General features: G+C 50.6%; 1 protein-coding gene and 3 gene segments (V, D, J or C); 1 reads left to right on the top strand and 3 right to left on the bottom strand.

Moving 5' to 3' along the window:
* The window catches only part of LOC125116370 (solute carrier family 5 member 4), a 231,698-nt gene that overhangs the window by 34,033 nt on the left and 174,590 nt on the right, over nt 1-23,075 (top strand). For 2 of the 6 annotated variants that reach the window (XM_047761550.1, XM_047761548.1), the window contains exons 3-4: nt 45-123; nt 2,212-2,295. The gene's annotated coding sequence lies outside the window, so the exon portion shown is untranslated. Of the gene's footprint in view, nt 1-44; nt 124-2,211; nt 2,296-13,259; nt 13,338-17,430; nt 17,607-20,400; nt 20,536-23,075 lie in introns of those variants that run through there. The other 4 variants (XM_047761553.1, XM_047761552.1, XM_047761555.1 and 1 more) reach the window with 4 other exon arrangements.
* Nucleotides 871-1,453, bottom strand: LOC125116941 (immunoglobulin lambda variable 8-61-like). The segment is given in 2 exon segments: nt 871-1,202; nt 1,300-1,453. Coding segments are annotated over 2 exon segments (471 nt in total).
* LOC125116380 (immunoglobulin lambda variable 8-61-like) lies at nt 14,135-14,660 on the bottom strand. The segment is given in 2 exon segments: nt 14,135-14,466; nt 14,564-14,660. Coding segments are annotated over 2 exon segments (363 nt in total).
* LOC125116940 (probable non-functional immunoglobulin lambda variable 5-48) lies at nt 17,979-19,640 on the bottom strand. The segment is given in 2 exon segments: nt 17,979-18,304; nt 19,631-19,640. Coding segments are annotated over 2 exon segments (336 nt in total).

Below are 23,075 nucleotides of genomic sequence, written 5' to 3'. Positions count from 1 at the left end.
AGGGAAATAAAACCCCAAAACTCACACTTCTCTTCTCCTTCCAGTCATAGCCTGTGCTGGAGACCTCAGGGAACATCTGGGAGGTGACACATTCCCGGCCCTGCCCTTGGGTTCATGGCCCAGGTGAGTCAGCACAGAGGTGCTACCAGGGTTTCCAAACCAATTCTAAATAATAAAATATCTTCTAGTAGCCCAAGTATGTCCCTGGAGAACAGGGGTTTGTGGACATTCCTCCAAATTCTGATCATAATTTGAAATATTTAATCTGTTTCTGAGGATTCTGAAGTTCTGAGTGTTACTTGGGGAGTGATTGCATCCTGGGATGTTAATGTGACTGGGCAATTCTCAGGGTGATTTCATAGCAATAGGGGTTGAAGGACTTCTGGAGCATTGATGTTCATAAACTGTTGGGGGGCATTTGTTGATCCAAGATTCACACACACCAAACCAAGGTTCTGATCCAGTAGCTTGAGAAATTGTGTTTCCAGCAAGCTCCCGCTAGTGCTTCCGTTCCGATGCTAAAAGAATATGAATGTACCTGCGCCGTCCAATGAATGGTGAGGACATATGTGTTTGTGCTGTTTGAATAGGAAGAGTCTTGCTGGTAGTGGAGGGGTCTCTGAGGCTCAGTGTTGGTTGATGCAATTGGGAGCTGAGCCCCCTCCCCAGTATGACAGGCAGAGAGGGGTCCCCTTGGAGAGGTGGCCACACCCCCGAGGAGACTGGAGGAGGCTGTTGGCCATGAACCCCTGGACAGGAGATGGGGCCGGAGCCTCCCTCGCCCTGGTGGTGCTGAGCGTCCCCACCCTCCCTCTGCCTCTCCTGCCTCTAAGGGCTGAGCCCTCTGAGCACAGGAGGAGGTTTGGGTCCCACTTCCCCATGGGTTTACATCACTGTGGCATTAGTACTACTTTTCCCCAGAGCACAGAAATAGTCGGCCTCGTCCTCAGCCTGGGCCCCCGTGATGGTGAGGGCGGCTTTGTTCCCAGAGATGGCTCCAGAGAAGCGACTGGGGACCCCAGTCGGGCGGCTGTTTGTGCTGTAGATCAGCTGTCGGGGAGGCTGGCCTGGTGTCTGCTGGAACCAGCTGGGGTAGTTACTAGTAGTGACTGACCCAGAGCTAAAGGCACAGGTGAGTGTGACGGTCCCTCCAAGAGACACTGACATCGCCGGCTCCTGGATCACAGTCTGAGAATCCACCCCTAAAATGACAGGAGAGAGACAGGGATTGTTATGGAGACAAGGTCCTGAGAGTGGCCCGCAGGTGCCCCCCAAGGATGCAGAGCCCCGGCCCCTGACCTGAGCCGACAGCGAGGAGCCCGATCAGAAGCACCGTCCAGGCCATGGTGGGGACACTCCTGGGACGCAGTCTCCTCAGCCTCCTGGGCTGGATGGTGGGGCCCTCAGGCCTTTTGATGCCTCCCAGAGCCATGAGTGGGGGCAGGGCCTTCATGCAAATCAGCTCCCCCCCCCCTGTCCCTGCCCAGTGTCACCTGATGTTCCCTGGGGGAGGTCTTGAAGGGGGCAGATGTGAGGACATCCCACAGACCAAGGACAGCACAGGGATGAGACACTCAGGGGTAGGGGTGACGTCTTTCACCCATCGTGCTGCCCTCGCTCCTGTGAGCTCAGTCCTCAGTCCCTTCCCTGGAGCCTGAGGGCAGAAGGAGGAGCTGAGCTGTCCCCTCCTCCTGGCCCAGGAATGGAGCTCATGCCACTGTCCCCCATCCCTGGGCTGTTTCCTGCTTCCTCAATGAAGGACCTGCTGGTCTTCTCAGTGGGAGCTCAGCCTCCCTACCCCTCAGTGCTGAGTCATCTGGAACATCCCAGAGCCTATGTCTGGGGAAGACGGGACGGGGGGCTCCCTGACTCAGTGCTGGCCACTGTCATAGGAAGTGAGGGGAGAGGGGCTGGGGGGTCAACAGGTCAAGCACACAGCCTGTCTGGGGTGACAGCCTCCTCTGTCTAAGAAGCATCTATTTATGCAGGAACAATAGTTTTTCTATATTTTGATTTTCTTGAATGAGGAAATAAATTTACGATCTTTCTATATTAATATATACATTAAAAATTTTTAAGGAAAAACCTACACATTACAATGGCCGAGCCATGAACATGGTATCCTCGGCCATGGAAGGAGGGTTCGACGGTGTTAGAAAGGAAGGACAGTGCTGATACCTCCAAACCCACACCCTGTCACCTCCCCCACAGGACAGCCGGGTTCAGTGAGTGAGGAGGTGAAGGAGGAATCCAGGTCCTGCGGAGGAGCCCAGAGCCTGCCTGTGAGGCTCAAGGGTTGGTGTGGAGACAGTCCCTGCCCAGGGTCCCTCATCCTCTGTCCAGGTAGCATGCAGGTCACCATCCTCAAGGACATTCATCTCTGCTGTGTGATTATCCCCCTGATGTTGCCTGAACAGCAGGGCTGTGCAGTGAGTGACTGGGTGACAGCGGAGGAGGATGTCAAAGGCACATGTGTTCCTCAGAGCTGAGGGCTGGTGGGGCTCCTGGGGGCCCAGGGGCAGGACAGACACACTTGAGTGAAGACCCGGGTGCCCACGGGGGCTAGAGCTAGTGGAGTGTGTCCCCAGGCTGCCTGGCCCAGGACCCTGAGCTCTCAGGACAGTCCCCCAGTTTCCCCTGCTGGGCTTAGACCCACCTCACAGCCCAAGCCTCCTGGAAGGGCTTTGTGGCATTGCCAGTGGATCTTTCTGATGTCACCGCTCAGGGCAGTACAGTGCAGCCCCGCCAGGCAGTTTGGGCTGAAACATTCCGTTCCCAGGTCCCTCATGACCACTGCCAGCTAAACGGAAGGCTGGGTACCTGATAGTTCAGGATTCCCTGGTGTGTGAATTGGCTTCCCCTTTGGTCCTGGGCTCAATACCAGAATGTAACCACCTTGAGCCACGTTTAAAGCTGAAAGGTATCCAGAGTCCCCAGTGCTGTCCCAGCAAGTACTGCTTCTCCCTGGAGAAGCTTCCAGGTTGGTTTGTGTGGTTGCTGTGGTTGAAGGGCTGCCTGTGAGGTTCATGGAGTCCTCACTGTCATGTCTGACTTTGCCTTGAGGATAGGACGCTGTTGCGAGAAAACCTCTCCCATCCTTCGTGGCTTCGGTGGTTCTCATTTGCTCCTGAATGTTATGCTGCTGCTGATTCCTTTCTTTGGACTCGTTTCGGCTAGTTTTGCAAGTTTTTCCAGATACAAAGATGGACACCTAAACAATACGTGGAACTTTCACATTTTTAAACTTTTCACATTTCTTTCTTCATTTCTGGCCTAAACCCCCATTTTCTCTCTCCTGATCCATCCTGGCCTCAAGCAGTGCATTTCTGAAGATTTCCATGAATTTGATTGGGTTAGGATTTGGCGCCCTCTCCAGTGGCATATGGCTGGATGTTCCCAGGCTGGGGGTTGAATCAGAGCTGTAGCCGCTGGCCTACACCACAGCCACAGCCACAGCCACAGCAACGCCAGATCTGAGACGCATCTGTGAGCGACATCACAGCTCACAGCAACGCCAGATCCTTAACCCACTGAGCGAGGCCAGGGATCCAACCTGGTCCTCATGGATGCGAGTCAGATTCTTTTCCCCTGAACCCAGATGGGAGCCCTGAAAGTTGGATTTAAAAGACCCAGTTCACTATTGTTAATAGATGCAGACTATTGCCTTTGGTCTGGATAAGCAATGAGATCCTGCTGTGTGGCACAGGGAACTATATCTAGTCACTTATGATGGAACAGGATGGAGGATAATGTGACAAAAGGAATGTATATATGTGTGTGTGTGTGTGTGTGGACCTGGTCACTTTGCTGTACAGTGACAGAACACTGTACACCAACTATGATGGAAAAAATAAAAAGCATTAAAAAGAAACCCAGTTCAAAATAACTCATATTTTATGGAACAGAAGGGCCCAAACAAAGGACCAGAGAGGGGAACGTGGGAAAGGGCATGGGGTGAACGTGGAGAAAGTGCGTGCGTGGCGGGGCCTCATGAGCCTTGGAGATGAGGCCGTTAATGACTCAGCTGGACAGGAGGAGCTGCTCAGAGTTGAAGCTGAAGAGAAAGGGAGACACCCAGCATCCTGGAGGTGTCAGGGTCCAGGGCGGGAGCACGAAGCCTGGACCAAGAGAGGGACACGCAGGGGGTGGCAGAGGCCCCCGGGTCTCCCAGGGCACAGAGGCTGGACCTCGGTTTCCTTGTCATCGTAGCCAGGACCCGCGAGGGCTGGTTTGTACCTGGGCACAGAGGGATTCTGTCTGCCGTGGGAGACCAGTCAGGAAAGGAGAGGTGTTCATGGACCCCATAAAGGTGGCCCAGGAGGAGAGCATGTGACACTGTTTGGAACCAACAGCCCGAGTGCCAGCAGAGGCCAAAGCAGAGCTGGTGATGGTCACCGGCAGGGATAATTTTATAAATTCTTTGATTTATTATTATCTGTCTTATTTTTTCGTATGTTTTATTCATACTTTTATCTCTTAGTATGTTTATATTATATATCACAGACATTGATATAATATATAATAGATTTACATTTATAATATATTTTATTTTATTTATATGTTCTTTTATTTTTTATTTGATTTATTTTTGTTTATATTTATCTGAGACTTCAGATAAATTGAATGGCTCTTATCAGGCAGATTCATTCTGACCTGTAGGTAAGTGATGTAAAATTTATACACATGTCAGTTATTTGAAATTATTAAAAGTTTCAATGCCAAGACTCTGACAAGATAATGTTTTGTCCCACATCTCCATCTGCCTGTGTCACTGTGAAAAGCACTGCTTTGCCAGTTGAGACAGTCATAGTCAGCCTCATCCTCGGGCTGCAGCCCAGAGATGAGCAGAAGCCCCTCTTTTGCCAAGGCATCTTTGTCCTCAGAGAAGCAGCTGGGGAGCCCAAAGCCCTGATGCTTTTTGGAGTCTGAAAAGAAACTCAGGAGAAACGTGGGTGGGCTTCTTGTCTCTGGTGGAACCAAGATATGACTTTACTACCCACAGGGTGCAGGGAAGCCTGGGTGATGCTCCAGGAGAGGCAGAGAAGGAGGGCGGCCTGGGAGAGGGACCCTGCAGACACTCACACAGGGGGACATGGGGCAGGAGCTGCAGCAAAGACACCAAGACTCTGAGCTCCAGGGGCTGACGCAGGCTGGGCATTGGCCCCTAGGCCCCCAGGCCTGTCCCTACCTGTGCAGTGACAGAGGCGCACGAGCAGCAGAGGAGTCCAGGCCATGGAACTCCCAGCCTCTGGTGCCCACAGAGGGGCTGGGCTGCCCACGTCTCTTTTTCTCGCCCAGCCTCTGCCAGGGAGGGGCTTCCCATGCCAGTGGGGGTCCAGCCAGGGACCTCCCCGGTCTCCCTGGTCCCTGGTGCTGGGGCTCAGCTCCTAGCCCGGCCTCGGGGGCTGCAGGGGACCCTTCCCATTGGGAGCCCCGGGGAGGAAGCACCTGCTGACAGCAGGCAGGTCCCTGCTCAGGGGACTCTGCCAGCCAGAGAGGACCCACCAGGGAGCACAGGCCTCGCCCCCAGGCCCGGCTCCTGGGAGGGAAGGGTCCTCCCTGGGCAGCTGTGCAGGGGCCCAGGAGGCAGGTCCACAGCACCTCCTAGGGGAACTTGTGGAAAATGAAAAAGTAACCAATCTAAGAACTTCTAGAAAAATAGAGATAAAATGCTTAGTTTTCGAACAAGATGCAGCATTGGCTCCATTATAGAAAATATGTGAACAGTTTGATTTCTTAGAAAAAAGAAAAAAGAAAATTTTCTTATGGAATTCCTCCATAGAAAGATGTGTTATATACATTTTCACTGCAGCATGTAATAATACCTCAAAGAACACATGGTCCCATAGCCTTGCTTGTGGTTTTCTGTTTCTATAAAACATTGAAAGAGTTTAAAAATATCCTAGTTCTGGAGTCCCCAGTGTGGCTCTGCAGTAACGTACCCGCCTAGTATCCATGAGGACACGGGTTCTATTCCTGGCCTTGCTCCGTGGGTTAAACATCTGGCGATGCCATGAGCTGTGGTGTAGGTCTCCCAGATGTGGCTTGGATCCCGTGTTGCAGTGACTGTGGCGGGCAGCTGCAGCTCCAATTCGACCCCTAGCCAGGGAACTTCCACATCGGATGGATGTGGCCCTAAAAAAATGAAAAACTGATACAAATAAAAAGTCTTAGTTTGTTGAAAAAGCACTTTAAGGTCTTACAATGAACCTGGTAAATAAAATTCATTTATGGAATATTACAAGCCACTATCATTGAATATCTATAAAAATAGTCTAAACAAAATTTTAACATATTCCAATACGAGATGAATTACTGGCACTGTTACCAAAAGTCATTTATTCTGATATACAGGTTTTAGTTGATATTAAGTAAATGAAAATGATAAATTTAGCACCACAAATAACAAAGCCTCCTAAGAACAGACACAGCCGGTCGCGTGGGTAATGGGCTAATGCTCACGTTCCCACCCCTAACTGCACAGGTTACACGGGGGGCCCCTGCCCACAGGCTGGGCTGGTCCTCTGGGCAGACTCTCCCAGGAGCCCTGCTCCTCCTTGGGGCTCATTCTGATTCCCCGCCTTCTACCAGCCCCTCCCTGACCCAGACTAGGCCAAGAGTCCACAGGGGACAGGGAGGGGGGAACCCAGATCTGAGCCACGGGGGTGAGGGAGCCTGGCCAGGAGCTCCCGGGTGACCAGGCCTCAGGCAGGAGGGTCCACCTCAGTGAGGACAGTGTGCCCAGCTCCCTGCACCCTGGGGGCTCCCAGCTGTCTGGCCCAGCACCCACTCTCAGGACTCTGCGGGCACCCCCTGCTGCTCACGGGCCACCTCTTCCAGCCCTGGCATGTCCCCAGCCCCCATGCAGAGGGGTCCCTTGGACAGCAGTCCTGGCTCATGCTCCTCCCAGGAAAGCGGGGTCACAGGGCCTTTCTCGGTGCACCCTTGGGACAGGGCTGCCCTCACACTGGGACCCTCATCTCTGTGGAAACCAACCTTATTTCCAAAATGCCCATCTCCGTTCACCCTAGCCACAGCCATGGCAACACCAAATTGGAGCTGACTGTGCAACCTACACTGCATCTTCTGGCAACACCAGACCCTTAACCCACAGAACAAGGACAGGGATCGAACCTGCATCCTCATGGACACTATGTGATGATGTTCCCCCGATGAGGCATATCGGGAACATCTGAAATTATGATTTTGTATCCATATTAGGTTTCCTGGTTCATTAGTTGTTTCTTAAAGTTCACATGACTATTTCCTTTGTTTCAGAGGAAACAAACCCATGTGAAAGAAAATATTCCCACTAAATCATATTCCTGTTATACAAATATATTGATGATAGTGTAGGGGAAAAGCAAAATCGAAATGAGTTTGGGCTATATCTTCTTTACTGTTATTTTATTTGTTTATTATTTTTATTGGTGTAGTTGAGTTACATTATTTTGCTAATTTGTGCCATACAGCAAAGTGCTACAGTTACACATATATTTATATTTTTTTATCTTCCTTTCCATTATAGTTTGTCTCAAGATAATTGAATATAGCTCACCGTGCTATGCAGTAGGACATGTTGTTTATCTGTTCTATGTACAACAGTTTGCATCGGCTCCCCCCAGGCCCCCAGGACATCCCTCCCACACCCCACACCCCCTTGGCAACTGCAAGTCTCTTTCTGTCTGTGGATCTGGTTCTGTTTCATAGATCGGGTCCTATGTGCTGGGAGTGTGAGGAGCAGAGGGGACCAGGCCATGGTGCAGACTGTCCCCGAGGGCTGCCTTCTGTGGCCTCACAGCTGAAGCAGAGCAACCCCCAGTCTGTCCTGCCCCTCTTCATACTCTGAGGGAGGGCGGGGCCCTTCATGCAAATGACACAATACCCCCAGCCCCGCCCCCAGGCTCTCTGACCCCTCAGTGGGCCCTGGGTCAGGTCCTTCTGCCTGAGCGTGGCCTGGGGGTGGGCAGGGGCATGGCCGGGTGGGCCCAGAGAGGGGGAGCTCCCAGATGGGATCCCTGAACGAAGGGCACCAGGCAGTTCCTGTTGGCTGGTCCCAGCTCTCATCCCCCTGAGACCCAGGTGATCTGACACCGAGCGCCCCCTGGTGTCCAGGCCCAGACATGGCATGTGACCTGTTGCCAAGAGCCCCTCAGGGACAGCTCCTGCTCCCTGCTCTGAGCACTGTCCCTTGCTTTAGGGCCAGGCCAGGCACCCGTTCTGTGTCCCCTGTTCCCTCAGGGCCCTCTGTGTGAGTGTGTCCAGGGCGCCCTTAGCTGCTCAGGGGTCAGGATTGAGTTGTGCCTGGGCACAAATTCCTCTGAGCTCAGGATTAAGTCAGAGCAGAGTGACAACTTTCTGTGCAGGACACTGGGTCCCTCCCTCTATGGGCTCCTCCCGGGAGGCCAAGCCCTCCTTCCGTGTGGCCCTCAGCTCTGAGGAGAAGGGGGCTCTTCTCTGTAGAGACGTGAGGCTTGTGGGTGTTCCTGGAAGGTCCTGCTGAGGAATCTTTGTGGTATTCACTATTTCCCCCCCTCTTGGCACAATGCTGTCACACATGTAGGTTTTTTTGTTTTCAGCCTCCCCGTGGCTTATGGAAGTTCCCAGGCTGGGGACTGAATCTGTTCTCCATCTGTGTGAACTGTGCCACAAGTGGGGCAACACCGGATCCTTACCTCTGAGCAAGGCCGGGGATCAAACCCGCGTCCTCATGGATGCTAGTCAGGTTCATCTCTGCTGGGCCCACCCGCGAGAACTCCTAGATTTTTTACTAACGTGGCTCACTCCCAGGAAGCTGTTCTCCAGGCACAGGGCCCAGTCTGCAGGCAGCCAGGCCCTAGTGACCTTCTTCACAACATTTTGCTTTAAACGTCCTGATCGTCTTTGTGCCAGCGTCTGTTCTAAGGGAGCCTGTCATGTGGCGGTTGTTAGGATCAAGCATCCCAAGCAGAGCATTTGAGGAGGTAAATACTGTTTATACCCAAGAATGATTCCATTGGGGCTGTTTAAAATGAGACATATTTACATTATTTGCTTGGGAAAAAAAAGTCACTCTACATCATTGCTTTTTTTTGTATACAAGATAACTCAATCCCAAACAAACAAACAGGGAGTTCTCTCTGTGGCTCAGTAGTTAACAAACCCGACTAGGAATCCCCAAGGATGTGGGTTCGACGCTGGCCTCACCCCAGTGTGTTAAGGTTCGTTGTTGCCGTGAGCTGTGGTGTAGGTGGCAGATGCACCTCGGATGCGCATTGCTATGGCCGTGGCTCGTGGCCGGCAGCTACAGCTCTGATTCGACCCCTTAGCCCGGGAAGGGAATTTCCAAATGCCGAGGTGCGGCACTGAAATAGCAAAAAAAAAAAAAAAAACAAACAAAAAAAAAGAGCAACCTTATCAAAGAATGACCTAAAGACTCGAACCCTTAAAAATCACTGGTTCCCTTGTTCAGTTGCAGCATGATTTTCCAAAAGCCATGACATGGAAACCAACCCAAATGTCCAAACGACAGAGGAGTGGATCAAGACAAGTGGTACATATACACAGTGGAGTATTACTCAGCCATTAAAAGGAACGAAATACCGGCATTTTTAGCAACATGGATGGACCTAGAAATGATCACGCTAAGTGAAGTCAGCGGTACAATGAGACACCAACATCAAATGCTTTCACCGTCATGCGGAATCTGAAAAAAGGACAGAATGAACTTCTTTGCAGAACAGATACTGACTCACAGACATTGAAAAAACGTATGGTTTCCAACGGAGAAGTATGGGGGTTGGGGGGATGTGCTGGAGTTGTGGGATGGAAAGCCTATAGAATTGGATTGTGATGATCATTGTACCACTATAAATGTAATAAATTCATTGAGTAATTAAAAAAAAAACATGATAAAAAAAATCGCTGGTCCCACGGAGTTCCCTGGTGGATCAGCAGGTTAAGGACCTGGCATTGTCACTGCTGTGGTAAGGATTCGATCTAGTCATAGACAAAAAAAAAAAAAATAGCCATTTAGCAAAAGAAATTAGACATTTTTATATGTCTAGATTGTACATCTAGTGTAGATGTCTAGTCATTTTGCAAGAGTAGAAAACTATGGAATTATATGCAGCCTGCCCATAACTGAACTTGGGGGGAGTTTTTGGGTGGAAGGGCACAATCTGACTGCAGTTAGTCCTCTGAGAGTCCATTGTTTAGAATGTCAGTGCATTATGGGAAAAGAAAATATTTAATAAACTAGACGAAACCCTATACTTTCCTAGAGAGAACACTTTGTCAAAAGTGATCCTATCAAAGATAAACGTGAAACAGGAGTTCCCATCGTGGCTCAGTGGAAACGACTCCGAGAGTATCCATTAGGAGCAGGTTGGATCCCTGGCCTTGCTCAGTGGGTTTGAGGATCCGGCTTGTGCTGTGAGCTGCTGTGGAGGTTGGCAGGCTCGGCTTGGATGTGGGCGTTGCCATGGCTGTGGCAGAGGCCAGCAGCTACAGCTGCCGATTCGACCCCTAGCCTGGGAACGTGCACATGCCCAGGGCAGGGCTCTAAAAGACAAAAAAAGGAGTTCCCACTGTGGCACAGTGGAAACGAATCCGACTAGGAAGCGTGAGGTTTTGGGTTCCATCCTGCGTTGCCGTGAACTGTGGTGTGGGTGGTAGACACGGCTTGGGTCTTGTGTTGCTGTGGCTGTGGTGTAGGCTGGCAGCTGCAGCTCCGATGCAACCCCTAGCCTGGGAATCTCCATATGCTGCGAGTGTGGCCCTGAAAAGCAAACTAAACTAAACTAAACTAAACTAAAAAGACCCCAAAAAAGTCAAACACTAATTACTGTAGAAAAAGTAGAGAGTTTTCCTGAAACCACTTCACAGGAAATCACAAGATCAGGTAGTCTGAATGAGAATTCCTTTTTTTTCTTCTATCTTTTTTTGGTTACACCTCCATATTTGGACTTCCCAGGCCAGGGGTCACATCCCAGCCAGAGGTTGTGACCTAAGCCACAGGGGCAGCCATGCAGGATCCTAAACCCACCGTGCAGGGAGGGGGATTGAACCTATGTCGCAGCTCTCGCAAGATGCCACCGATCCCCTTGCCCCACAGCAGGAGCTCCTGAATGAGAGTTTCCACGACATTTTCTGAGGTCTCCTGTGTCCACTGGCCCCGCAGAGGAGGAACGAGTCATCCAAACCAGTTTCCTCCCCCTGAAGGTCCATTGTTGTTCCTGGGATGGGGGCCCTGGATGGTGATGCTCAGAGGTTGCCTCCTGGGAAGGGCCCTGTCTTGAAGTCACCTCTGAGGGGGAATTCAGGACTCTTTGGACTCCTCCAGTCTGTGACCATATTTCAGTTACCTTGTTGTTCACATCTTTGAGAAAGGGCAGCTCACGGCAATGCTGGATCCTTAACCCACTGAGTGAGGCCGGGAATCAAACCTGTGACCTCATGGATGCTAGTCGGGCTACTCACCACGGAGCCACGACAGGACTCCGATCTGTGAGGATTTTGGGCAACAGTGGTGCAGTGTTTTGAAGAACGTCCCCTGATTTGGGTTGCCCTGATGTTTTCTCAGGCTTGTCCTAAGGGGTTACAGGTTTTCAGGGAGAACAGCACAGAGTGAAGTGGTCTGAGACAGGAAACTAGACCACCTGCTCAGGGAGGAGAAATGTTGAATAAGCCCCTGCCACACTCAACTCTGCCTCTCTTACCCCAATGCTGTGTCATCTCAAAAACCCATACCAGATGTTGGGATCTACTCTGGACCAGAACAGGTCCCTGATCTTGGGGCAAACATTGTCAATAACCTTTCATGTGATTTTTCCAGATAGGCTTTCCATAGGTGCGCCTGATCAGGTTGAGAAAATCCCATTGTGTTGGGAGTTTACTGAGACATTTCCTTTTTCTTTTCCTTAATTTTTTATAATCCAAGAGTGTTGAACGGCTCAATATCTTCATCTATGGAGATGATCACATATATTTTTTCCTTTTCAAGTGAGATTTACATTGATGGATTGTCAAATGTTAAATAACCCTAGGATTTCTAGATGGATGATTTTTGCTCTATTGCTAGCTTCAATGTGCAAATACTTCAATCTCTGTGTGTGTGTGTGTGTGTATATTCATGAAGAATATTGGCTTTTAGGGTTTTTTTTAAGTATTTTATTTATAGCATTAGGGAAAACTTGGCCTCATAAACATACTGGTTATTACTCTTTCTTTCTCTATTTTCTTTGAAAAGTTGTGTCACATCATTACTATTTCCAATTAAACGTTTGACGAAATCCACCAACCAAGAGATCAGATTCTGGTTTTGTGTTTTTTGAGAAGGTCTGAAACTGCAGTGATAAACTCCTTAAATATCTGTAAGAGCACACATGGGATTAAACTGAACCGATTCCGGAGTTCCTGTCATGGCTCAGTGGTATCGAATCTGACTGATATCCATGAGGATGCAGGTTGGATCTCCGGCCTAGCCCAGTAGGTTAAGGATCTGGTGTTGCCATGAGCTGTGGTGAAGGTCGGAGACTCAGCTTTGTTCCTGTGTTGCTGTGGCTGTGGCTGTGGCATAGGCTGGATGCTATAGCTCCGATTCAATACGTAGCCTCGGAACCTCCATAGGCCAAGTGTGGGGAATGTAAAAGCAAATAAAATTAAAAAAAAAAAATAGAAGCTGTCCAAATCCAAATTCTTGTATTATGCAAACCTGATCTAGAATGGGCCCATGATAGATAAGACGTAAATTTAGTTTCCTCATCCCTCTGTATTTTACCTGGCTCTGGTGACCCTGGGGAGTCCATAGGCTCCATTTGTCCCCAGAAGTCCTGATGACTGATCTGCATCCACTGGGCGCATCCCCCCTGAGTTGCGTGTTTCCTAGCATGCATTGCACTCCCAGGAACTGTTGTGCCCTTTGGGGGAGAAGCCGTGGCTGCCACACAACCTCTCCTCCCCTCCCTGGAGGCACAGCCGCCCAAGTGTCTGTTGAGGGAGACCCTGGGTTTCAGAGCCAGGTGGGTGACCTTGACTAAATGATCGCTTCTTGACACAACCCAATTATATGGACAGAAGCACACGCATATGGATGTACATAGAATATCTAAATACAGATATGTAATTACACACATGTGAGTGTAATCCTAACCTATCTGTGCAAATACTGCTTTTCCCTCACATTTTGAATGACCTCACCATGAGAGTTTTCTAATATCGTTTTCTACAGAGAGGAAAGGAAACAACCCCAAATTTCATATTTCTGCTTCTCCTCACAGTCCTAGCCTGTGCTGGAGGCCTCAGGGAACATCCACCAGGTAACGCACCCCAGCCCTGCCCTCGGGTCCTGGCCCCAGGTGAGTCTGCACATGGTGCTACCAGGGTTCCCAGAGCCAATTCTAAAGAGTAGCATATCTCTAGTAGCTCAAGTATGTCTCTAGAGAGCAGAGGTTCTAATCTTCATTCCTCCCAAGTTCTGATCATAGTTGGAAATCGAGTCTGAGGGTCCCCCGTGTCTTTAGATGTTGAATCTGTTCCTGAGGATTCTGAGGTTCTGAGTGTTCCTCGGGGAGTGATTGTGTCCTGGGATGTTAACGTGCCTGGGCTGAACTTCACAGGGGAATTCTCAGGGTGATTTCATAGCAATAGGGGTGGAGGTTACACCTCTGGAACTTGGGTGTGCTTACATTTTTGGGGGGCATTTGTTGACCTGAGATTCACACACGCCAAACCACGGTTCTGACCCAGTAGCTTGAGAAATTGTGTTTCCAGCAAGCTCCCGCTAGTGTTTCCCTTCCGATGCTAAATTAATACGAATGTACCTGCACCGTCCAATGAATGGTGAGGGCATATGTGTTTGTGCTGTTTGAATTGAAAGAGTCTTGCTGGTAGTGGAGGGGTCTCTGAGGCTCAGTGCTGGTTGATGCAATTGGGAGCTGTGCCCCCTCCCCAGTATGACAGGCAGAGAGGGGTCCCCTTGGAGAGGTGGCCACACCCCCGAGGAGACTGGAGGAGGCCGTTGGCCATGAACCCCTGGACAGGAGATGGGGCCGGAGCCTCCCTCGCCCTGGTGGTGCTGAGCGTCCCCACTCTCCCTCTGCCTCTCCTGCCTCTAAGGGCTGAGCCCTCTGAGCACAGGAGGAGGTTTGGGTCCCACTTCCCCATGGGTTTACATCACTGTGGCATTAGTACTACTTTTATCCAGAGCACAGAAATAGTCGGCCTCGTCCTCAGCCTGGGCCCCCGTGATGGTGAGGGCGGCTTTGTTCCCAGAGATGGCTCCAGAGAAGCGGCTAGGGACTCCAGTCGGGCGGCTGTTTGTGCTGTAGATCAGCTGTCGGGGAGGCTGGCCTGGTGTCTGCTGGAACCAGCTGGGGTAGTTACTAGTAGTGACTGACCCAGAGCTAAAGGCACAGGTGAGTGTGACGGTCCCTCCAAGAGACACTGACATCGCCGGCTCCTGGATCACAGTCTGAGAATCCACCCCTAAAATGACAGGAGAGAGACAGGGATTGTTATGGAGACAAGGTCCTGAGAGTGGCCCGCAGGTGCCCCCCAAGGATGCAGAGCCCCGGCCCCTGACCTGAGCCGACAGCGAGGAGCCCGATCAGAAGCACCGTCCAGGCCATGGTGGGGACACTCCTGGGACGCGGCCTCCTCAGCCTCCTGGGCTGGATGGTGGGGCCTCGGGCCTTTTGATGCCTCCCAGAGCCATGAGTGGGGGCAGGGCCTTCATGCAAATCAGCTTCCTGCCAGTCCCTGCCCAGTGTCACCTGATGTTCCCTGGGGGAGGTCTTGAAGGGGGCAGATGCAGGGATGTCCCACAGACCAAGGACAGCACAGGGATGAGACACTGAGGGGTAGGGGTGACATCCTTCTCCCAACATGCTCCCCGTGCCCCTGTGACCACAGTCCTCAGGCCCTTCCCTGGAGCCTGAGGGCAGAAGTAGGAGCTGGGCTGTCCCTCCTCCTGGCCCAGGAATGGAGCTCATGCCACCCTCCCCCATCCCTGGGCTGTTTCCTGCTTCCATCAGTGAAGGGCCTGCTGGTCTTCTCAGTGGGAGCTCAGCTTCCCTCCTCCTCAGCACTGGGTACCCTGGGACATTGCTAAGCCTGGGTTCATCCCCTGAGTACGTGCTGAACCCTGTCACTGAAAGATGGTGGGAATTGAGGCTGGGGGGTCGTTGACAGGTCAAGCTGCACATCCAGGCTGGGGTGACAGCATCCTTGTCTAAGAAGCATCTGGTTATGGAGGAACTTTAATTTTACTGTAGGCGTATTTCCTTGCATGAGAAAATGAGTTTACAGTTTTTTTAGTTTAACATATATATTAAAAATATTTATAGAAAAATCTAGACATTTCAAGGGCAGATCCATGACCATGTGACACTTGCCACTGGAAGGAGGGCGAGAAGGTTGGAGAAAGGAAGGATGCCCCACCGGAGCACCCAGATGACAGGAGCAGCAGGCACAGCAAATGTCCCCAGACCTACATCCGGTCACCTCCCCCACAGGACACCCGGGTTCAGTGAGTGAGGAGGTGAAGGAGGAATCCAGGTCCCGCGGGGGAGCTCAGAGCCTGCTTGTGAGGCCCAAGGGTTGGTGTGGAGACAGACAGTCCCTGCCCAGGGTCCCTCATCCTCTGTCCAGGTAGCATGCAGGTCACCATCCTCAAGGACATTCACCTCTGCTGTGTGATTGTCCCCCGTGATGTTGCCTGAACAACAGGGCTGGGCAGTGACTGGGTGACAGTGGAGGAGGATGTCAGAGGCACGTGTGTTCCTCAGAGCAGAGGGCTGGTGGGGCTCGTGGGGGCCCAGGGGCAGGACAGTCACACCTGAGTGAGGACACAGCTGTTCACTAAGGCCAGAGCCAGTGGAGTGTGTCCCCAGGCTGCCTGGCCCAAGGACCCTCAGCTCTCAGGACAGTCCCCCAGCGCCCCCTGCTGGGCTCAGACCCACCTCACAGCCCCAGCCTCCTGGAAGGGCTTTGTGGCATTGCCAGTGGATCTTTCTGATGTCACCGCCCACGGCAGTAGAATGGGGCCCCTCCGGGCAGTTTGGGCTGAAACATTCCTTTCCCAGGTCCCTCATGACCTCCTTCAGGTAAATGGAAGGCTGGGTACGTGATAGTTCAGGATTCCCTGATGTGTGAATTGGCTTCCCCTTTGCTCCTGGGCTCAATACCGGAATGTAACCACCTTGAGCCACGTTTAAAGCTGGAAGGTATCCAGAGTCCCCAGTGCTGTCCCAGCAAGTACTGCCTCTTCCTGGAGAAACTTCAGGATGTTTTGTGTGGTTGCCCTGTTTAGTATTGTGTTTATTAATCAATTTCATTACATTTATAGTTACACAATGATTATCACCACCAAATTTTATACCATTTCCATCCTAAACCCTCTGTGCACCCCCCTCACCCCTCCCAGTGGTTGCCGTGTTTCAAGGGCCTCCTGTTAAGAGTCTTCTCTCTGCATGTCTTCACTCTTTTTTTTTTCTTTGTCTTTTTGTTGTTGTTGTTGTTGCTATTTCTTGGGCCGCTCCCGCGGCATATGGAGGTTCCCAGGCTAGGGGTCTAATCAGAGCTGTAGCCACCGGCCTACAGCAGAGCCACAGTAACGCAGGATCCGAGCTGCGTCTGCAACCTACACCACAGCTCACGGCAACGCCGGATCGTTAACCCACTGAGCAAGGGCAGGGACCGAACCCGCAACCTCATGGTTCCTAGTCGGATTCGTTAACCACTGCGCCACGACAGGAACTCCCGCATCTTCACTCTTACCTCTGAGTTTACCTGGAGGATATTACTCTATCAGGAGAAAACCTCTCCATCCTTCATGGCTTCGGTGGTTCACATGCACTCTTTTTTGTGGATTCTTTCCTTTGGGCTCTGACTTGGGCTAGTTTTGCAATTTTTTCAATACAGAGATTGACACCTAAAGAATATCACACTAAATGGACCCTTCATATTGTTAAAGGTTCTTTCTCCATTTCTGGCTTAAGAAACACCCACTCCCTATCTCTCCATCCACACTGGCATCAAGCAAGTTCATTTCTGAAGAATTCCATGAAGTTCGTGGGGGGTGGATTTAAAAGGTGGAGTTCAGAGTACCTCACAGTCTATGGAACATCACCCCAAACAAAGGACCAGAGAGGGAAACGTGGGAAAGGCCATGGGGTGAACGTGGAGAAAGTGCGTGTGTGGCGGGGCCTCCATGAGCCTTGGAGATGAGGCCGTTAATGACTCAGCTGGACAGGAGGAGCTGCTCAGAGTTGAAGCTGAAGAGAAAGGGAGACACCCAGCATCCTGGAGGTGTCAGGGTCCAGGGCGGGAGCACGAAGCCTGGACCAAGAGAGGGACACTGCAGGGGGTGGCAGAGGCCCCCGGGTCTCTCAGGGCACAGAGGCTGGAGCTCAGCTTCCTTGTCATTGTACCCAGGACCCACTGAGGGCTGGTTTGTACCCAGGACCCACGAGGGATTCTGTCTGCCGTGGGAGACCAGTCAGGAAAGGAGACGTGTTCATGGACCCCATAAAGGTGGCCCAGGAGGAGAGCATGTGACACTGTCTGGAACCAATAGCACACACAAGTGCCAGCAGAGGCCAAAGCCGAGCTGGTGATGGTCACAGGTAGGGATATTTTTATAAATTATTTGATTTATTATTATGTATCTTATTTTTTTGTATGTTTTATTCATATTTTTATCTCAACATATTTATATTATATATCACAGACATTGATAGAATATATAATAGATTTACGTTTATCATCTAGTTATTTTATTTTATTTATATGTTCTTTTATTTTTTATTTGATTTATGTGTGTTTATAGTCATCTGAGTCTTCAGAAAAATTGACTGCCTCTTAGCAGGTAGACTCATTCTGACCTGTAGGGAAGTGATGTGAAATTAAACACATGTGAGTTATTTCAATTATGGAAATGTTGAAGAACAAGACTCTGACAGGCTGAGATTCTTCTCTCATGTCCCCATCTGCCTGTGTCACTGTGAAGAGCACTGCTTTGCCAGTTGAGACAGGAGAGCCTCATCCTCGGGCTTCAGCTCAGAGATGAGCAGAAGCCCTGCATAGGCCGAGGCATCTTTGGCCACAGAGACGCAGCTGGGGACCCCGGAGTCCTGGTCCTTACTGGAGCCTGAGTAGAACCTCAGCAGGTACCGGGGAGGGCTCCCTGGCTTGTGCTGGTACCAGGATATGTGGTAGCTGCCAACACTGGAGCCACTGCTCAGGGTGCAGGGAAGCCTGGCTGATGGTCCAGGAGAGGCAGAGAGGGAGGGCGGCTGCGTCAGCACAGCCTGGGAGAGGGCCCCTGCAGACACACCCACAGGGGGACATGGGGCAGGAGCTGCACCAGAGACAGCAAGACTCTGAGCCCCAGGGGCTGACGCAGGCTGGGCACTGGCCCCTGGGCCCCCAGGCCTGTCCCTACCTGTGCAGTGACAGAAGAGCCTCTGCGCATGCAAATGGGGGTCCAGCCAGCGAGGGCCCTGCCCTCGCTGGGCCCTGGTGCTGGGGCTCAGCTCCCAGCCCAGACTCGGGAATAGAGGAGGGCCTACCCCTCGGGAGCCCCTGGGAGGAAGCACCTGCTGACACCACGCAAGTCCCTGCTCAGGGGACTCTGGCAGCAGAGAGGTCCCCCCACGGAGTCCCCACCAGGGAGCACAGGCCCCGCCCCGAGGCCCATCTCTTGGGAGGAAAGGGTCCTCCCTGGGGAGGTGTGTAGGGGCCATAGGCCAGTCCCACACTGCCCCCTGCAGGTCACAGGGTGTGACCTGACTGTGGCCTCACTGGTTCTCAGCTGCCCTGGTCTCTGACTCCATCCACACATCCAGGGTCTGGTTCCCAGATGCAGGAATTCGCTTCCGCTGAATTTGACCCCATGATGTCTTCATTTCCAAAAGGAGCCCTGGTCCATGGAAGGCACAGAGCTGTGCATATGTGACCTTTGAACGTTGCAGCCCCCTTCCCAGAGTTCGGTCTAGGAAAGTTTACTGTGCCACGCGTGCGTTCATGCAGAGGTGTCCGCGAAAAGGGGACAGTGGGTTGGTATAAAGGACATGTGAGTGCTGTTCGGGGCAATGCTTTAGGTGGAGAGCTTTTCAGCGATAAGTACGACATCATCTCGGAAGTGTCAAAGTTCAGCAAACGTGAAATCTCATGAATGATAGCAGAATGTGGATAGAAATTAGACTGAACTGTAAAAACACAAGTGTGTGGTAGGCATACCATTTCCCCGGGCCCAGTGGGATGTGTTTCATGAGGCATGAGAGAGTGTTATCTCCCTGAGATGGACGTTTTCCCTAGCCGGGTCTTGTAGTGCTTGTCTCGACCTTGTCTTAGAGATCATACAGTTTGTCTCTGTGAAAAACAAACATGTCCACATCAGCCTTCTCTGGCTTACAGTTTTAGTTGAGCACAAAAGTGATTCTGTACCTGGGCTGTCAAGTGCAGAAACAAACCCTCACTTCTTCGCCATATTCTGTTTCCCAGTTTGCTCCAATTGTGCACATGCTCCACCAACATCTGGGCACTTAGCACCCCCAAAAGCTGTGGTTTCCTATCAGTCCGGAGGTTTTGGCTTTTCTTTATCCACCCATGGACCTTACTGTTTGCATCCTGTGTGGTTTCCTGCCACCTGGCCCCATGCTCCCCTTCTCTGCCCCTGTCTACCTCTCTGCCCTCTATAACGTTCCCCCCTCAGGGAGTCTGGACCCTTAAATCTTTTACGAGGCAAATGGGCCAATGGTCTGTCTGCTGTAAGCGCTTCAGGCTGAGCAGGGGTGTTGTCGCTACCTGCGGGTCCAGACCTCCTTGCTCCCTGTCAGAGAGGGGTCTCAGGGTTTTCCACAGTGGCGGAGAGTGAGCTGTGGAAGGAGGCAGCGGTCTTGTCCAGCCGGGTGTTGGTGGTCCCCATCTTCACACGGGATAGGTTGAAATCCCTGATGTAACAGCATTTGAAGCTGAAGGTGTTGTATGCTAGAGGAGAAACATTTCACTAGGCAGTTAAAACACAAGGGCCACAGAGAGAAGGGCAGAAACCATAGAGGCTCTGAGTCCTAGAAACGGGAGAGGCCAAGTTTATCCTGGGAACCATCTCTTAATGTCTCAGTCCATTCTTGTTTCCTCCGAGTATACTGGTGAGGCCAGGACACCTGTTCATATATTCCTTTCACATTGACTTCTCGCCTTAATGGCCTAAGCAGATGTCGCTGTTAATGATTGTAGTGCTTTCCTAGATATGAGAAGATGCGAGGATTGGGGCTCATAAAAACCCTTACCTGAAAATGTCTGTCTGAAGGCCTGTTCCACGGGGATTTTTGTTTGTTTGTTTTCGGGGTTGGTTTGTTTTTGTTTGCCAGAGCACAGAGTGCCGCATTTCTGATGTCCAGCCTGAACTCCTTTCAGGGCGTGTTGAAGTTCAGCAGCTTCCCTGGCGCCAGATTTCATCCTCGTAGAGGCAGATGGCTGCCGGAGGCCAGCTCCGACGGCCAGGGAGTGTACGCTTTTTCCTGATCAGAGAGGGACATGGCGTCGGCGAATGTACGTATGGAGACAGCCTCTTTGTCCCTTCTTTCAGGGCGCTGGACTGCTCAAATTTTATTGGCAGCAGTGGTTGATTATATAGCCAGTTTTTCACTACAGATTACATCATAGTGTTAAAAGTACATTGGTTAACTACTACGTGGTATAGCAGCGATACATCGTGTTTTAAGATCTTTATCTTAACTAAACTTAGTAGGTACAACTTAGGGGCAATTAGGTACAGTACATCATGTGGAAAGGAGGAGACTCAGTACAAATCATCCCATGGCCAGCCTGTCCTTACAGTTTGAAGAGTTCACAGACACAAGACTTTGGCATTCACAAATCTTGTTTTTAGACTGGTGCTTGTCTTTAAAGCGTTATGGCAGGGAGACAGTGTAAGTAAATATAAACCAACTAAACTAGCTATCACTTAAAGGCTTTTAAAATCAAGGACAAAACTCACAGCTAGGTTTCTTGGATAATATATGTCTAACTTTTATGAACCTCATTAAAATCCTAACTCTAAAGTTTACTATGTAACTAGTTAATAGATAAACACTATGTTTTAACTGAGTTGGGTTGAAATAGGGGAAAGTCCTTCAGGGTGAAATTCTTATTATATTATTGTTGTAACTTTGTGAAATCACAAATCACCACAGGAAAATAAGAACGGAAAATAAGAATAATAAGTAAATAATCAGGAAAGACTGAGGAAAACTGAACAACAAATAAAACAGCAGGAAAGACTAGGTCACCTGAGAAACAACCCATGTTCTCCAGCGCAAACATGGAAATTGTTTTCCCAGGAAAGCCCCAGTTCTTCCCCATCAACATCAAAATGAGAGCTGTGTAAGCTGAGGCCTGCCCTCGGCTTGTACCCTGCAGGCAGGCTTTCATCCTGACCAGAGGCCCACCTTCGGCTTGTACCATTCAGGTGAGCTTTTATCCTGTCCAGGAGCCCACCTTCGGCTTGTACCTTTCAGGTGAGCTCCCTTCCTTGGTTAGGAACCTGTCTTCAGGTTTTTCTGCCATCAGGCAAGGTCCTTTTTTTGAGTCCCTGCATCTTCTCGGCTCCCCGCAGATGGCAAGGGCCAAGCTCCCGTTCGCAGGGCTCCCCCATGGTCATCAATTCAGCCCTACTTTTTGAGAAGCTTTTCTTGACCATTTCGTCCCATAGTGTCCCTTCCTAGGTCTGGTGAAGATTTCGCTGACGGACCACTCAGTGTGCTCTTCCTGGACTAGGCCTTCTTAGCAGCAGCCAGAATGTCTCTGGACCACCTGTCTTCCTAGTCTCTTATGGTCCAGGAAAATAGTCCCTCTTGTTGCATTTTCCCATAGAAAATGGGAATAGAGACCACTGATCTCATATGGAACTGTTATTCAGCAATGCAAGAAGTAGCAATTTTGTGGAAACAGTTAATAGAAATAACATAGATAGCAGTACTAGTGAAGTCACAAACAAGAATTTAAGTTGAGAGCTTTCACCGAGTGCAGCCCAGGATATCCCTGTTCAGCTGGCTTACCCCCGTTCCTTACCTTTAGAGGAAATTATATGCTGGCTTTGTCCATTCAGCCTAATTTCCTAGTGTGGCTAGGTTGGTTATCCCTAGATGACCTCACTGTTCCCAACAGAAGGGAGCCTTTAAATTTTTTTTTTTTGTCTTTTTTGTTGTTGTTGTTATTGTTGTTGTTGTTGTTGTTGCTATTTCTTGGGCCGCTCCCGCGGCATATGGAGGTGCCCAGGCTAGGGGTCGAATCGGAGCTGTAGCCACTGGCCTACAGCAGAGCCACAGCAACTGGGGATCGGAGCCGCGTCTGCAACCTACACCACAGCTCACGGCAACGCCGGATCGTTAACCCACTGAGCAAGGGCAGGGACCGAACCCGCAACCTCATGGTTCCTAGTCGGATTCGTTAACCACTGCGCCACGACGGGAACTTCGGGAGCCTTTAAATTTAAACGGCCATAGGCCGGGAAAGTTGTAGCCCTTGGCAGAAGTCTTACTTGTTGCCGATTGAGCTTGAGTGATAATGAGAAGTAAACATATGTATACGGCCGAGGCGAGAGCAGGTGTTATAACCTGGCTAGGCGAGGGGCATCCCACCCATCAATAGTGGCCTGGACAGAATTAAAATAATTTTTTTAAGAATAAATTCCCAGAGGGCCAACTAGTGAGAGCCTTGGAGAAGTGAGACCCACCAAGGTAATTCTGAAGTGCTAGATGTAGGCAATTGACTACAAAGCCAACAATTGGATTGATTTTTAAAATTCACATAGGATCGAGCTCATGACAGAAAAACATTTGATTTGTATGTAAAGAGAAAAGAAACGCAGAAAAAAACAAATAACCATATGAATCAGGAGTCAGGTCTGGCCATCTGGGGACAGTGGTCAACTGCCCATGTAGACATTTTTTTGTTTGTCCTGGGGTCAGTCTGTCTGTTTGTCTTTATTTTTCTTTCCCTTTCTTCCTTCCTTCCTTCCTTCCTTCCTTCCTTCCTTCCTTCCTTCCTTTCTTTCTTTCTTTTTCTCTCTCTCTCTCTCCTCTCTCACC

Source organism: Phacochoerus africanus, chromosome 15 (genome assembly GCF_016906955.1).
Source record: "Phacochoerus africanus isolate WHEZ1 chromosome 15, ROS_Pafr_v1, whole genome shotgun sequence".
Taxonomy (NCBI): domain Eukaryota; kingdom Metazoa; phylum Chordata; class Mammalia; order Artiodactyla; family Suidae; genus Phacochoerus; species Phacochoerus africanus.
This window is presented reverse-complemented; position numbering and strand designations above follow the sequence as displayed.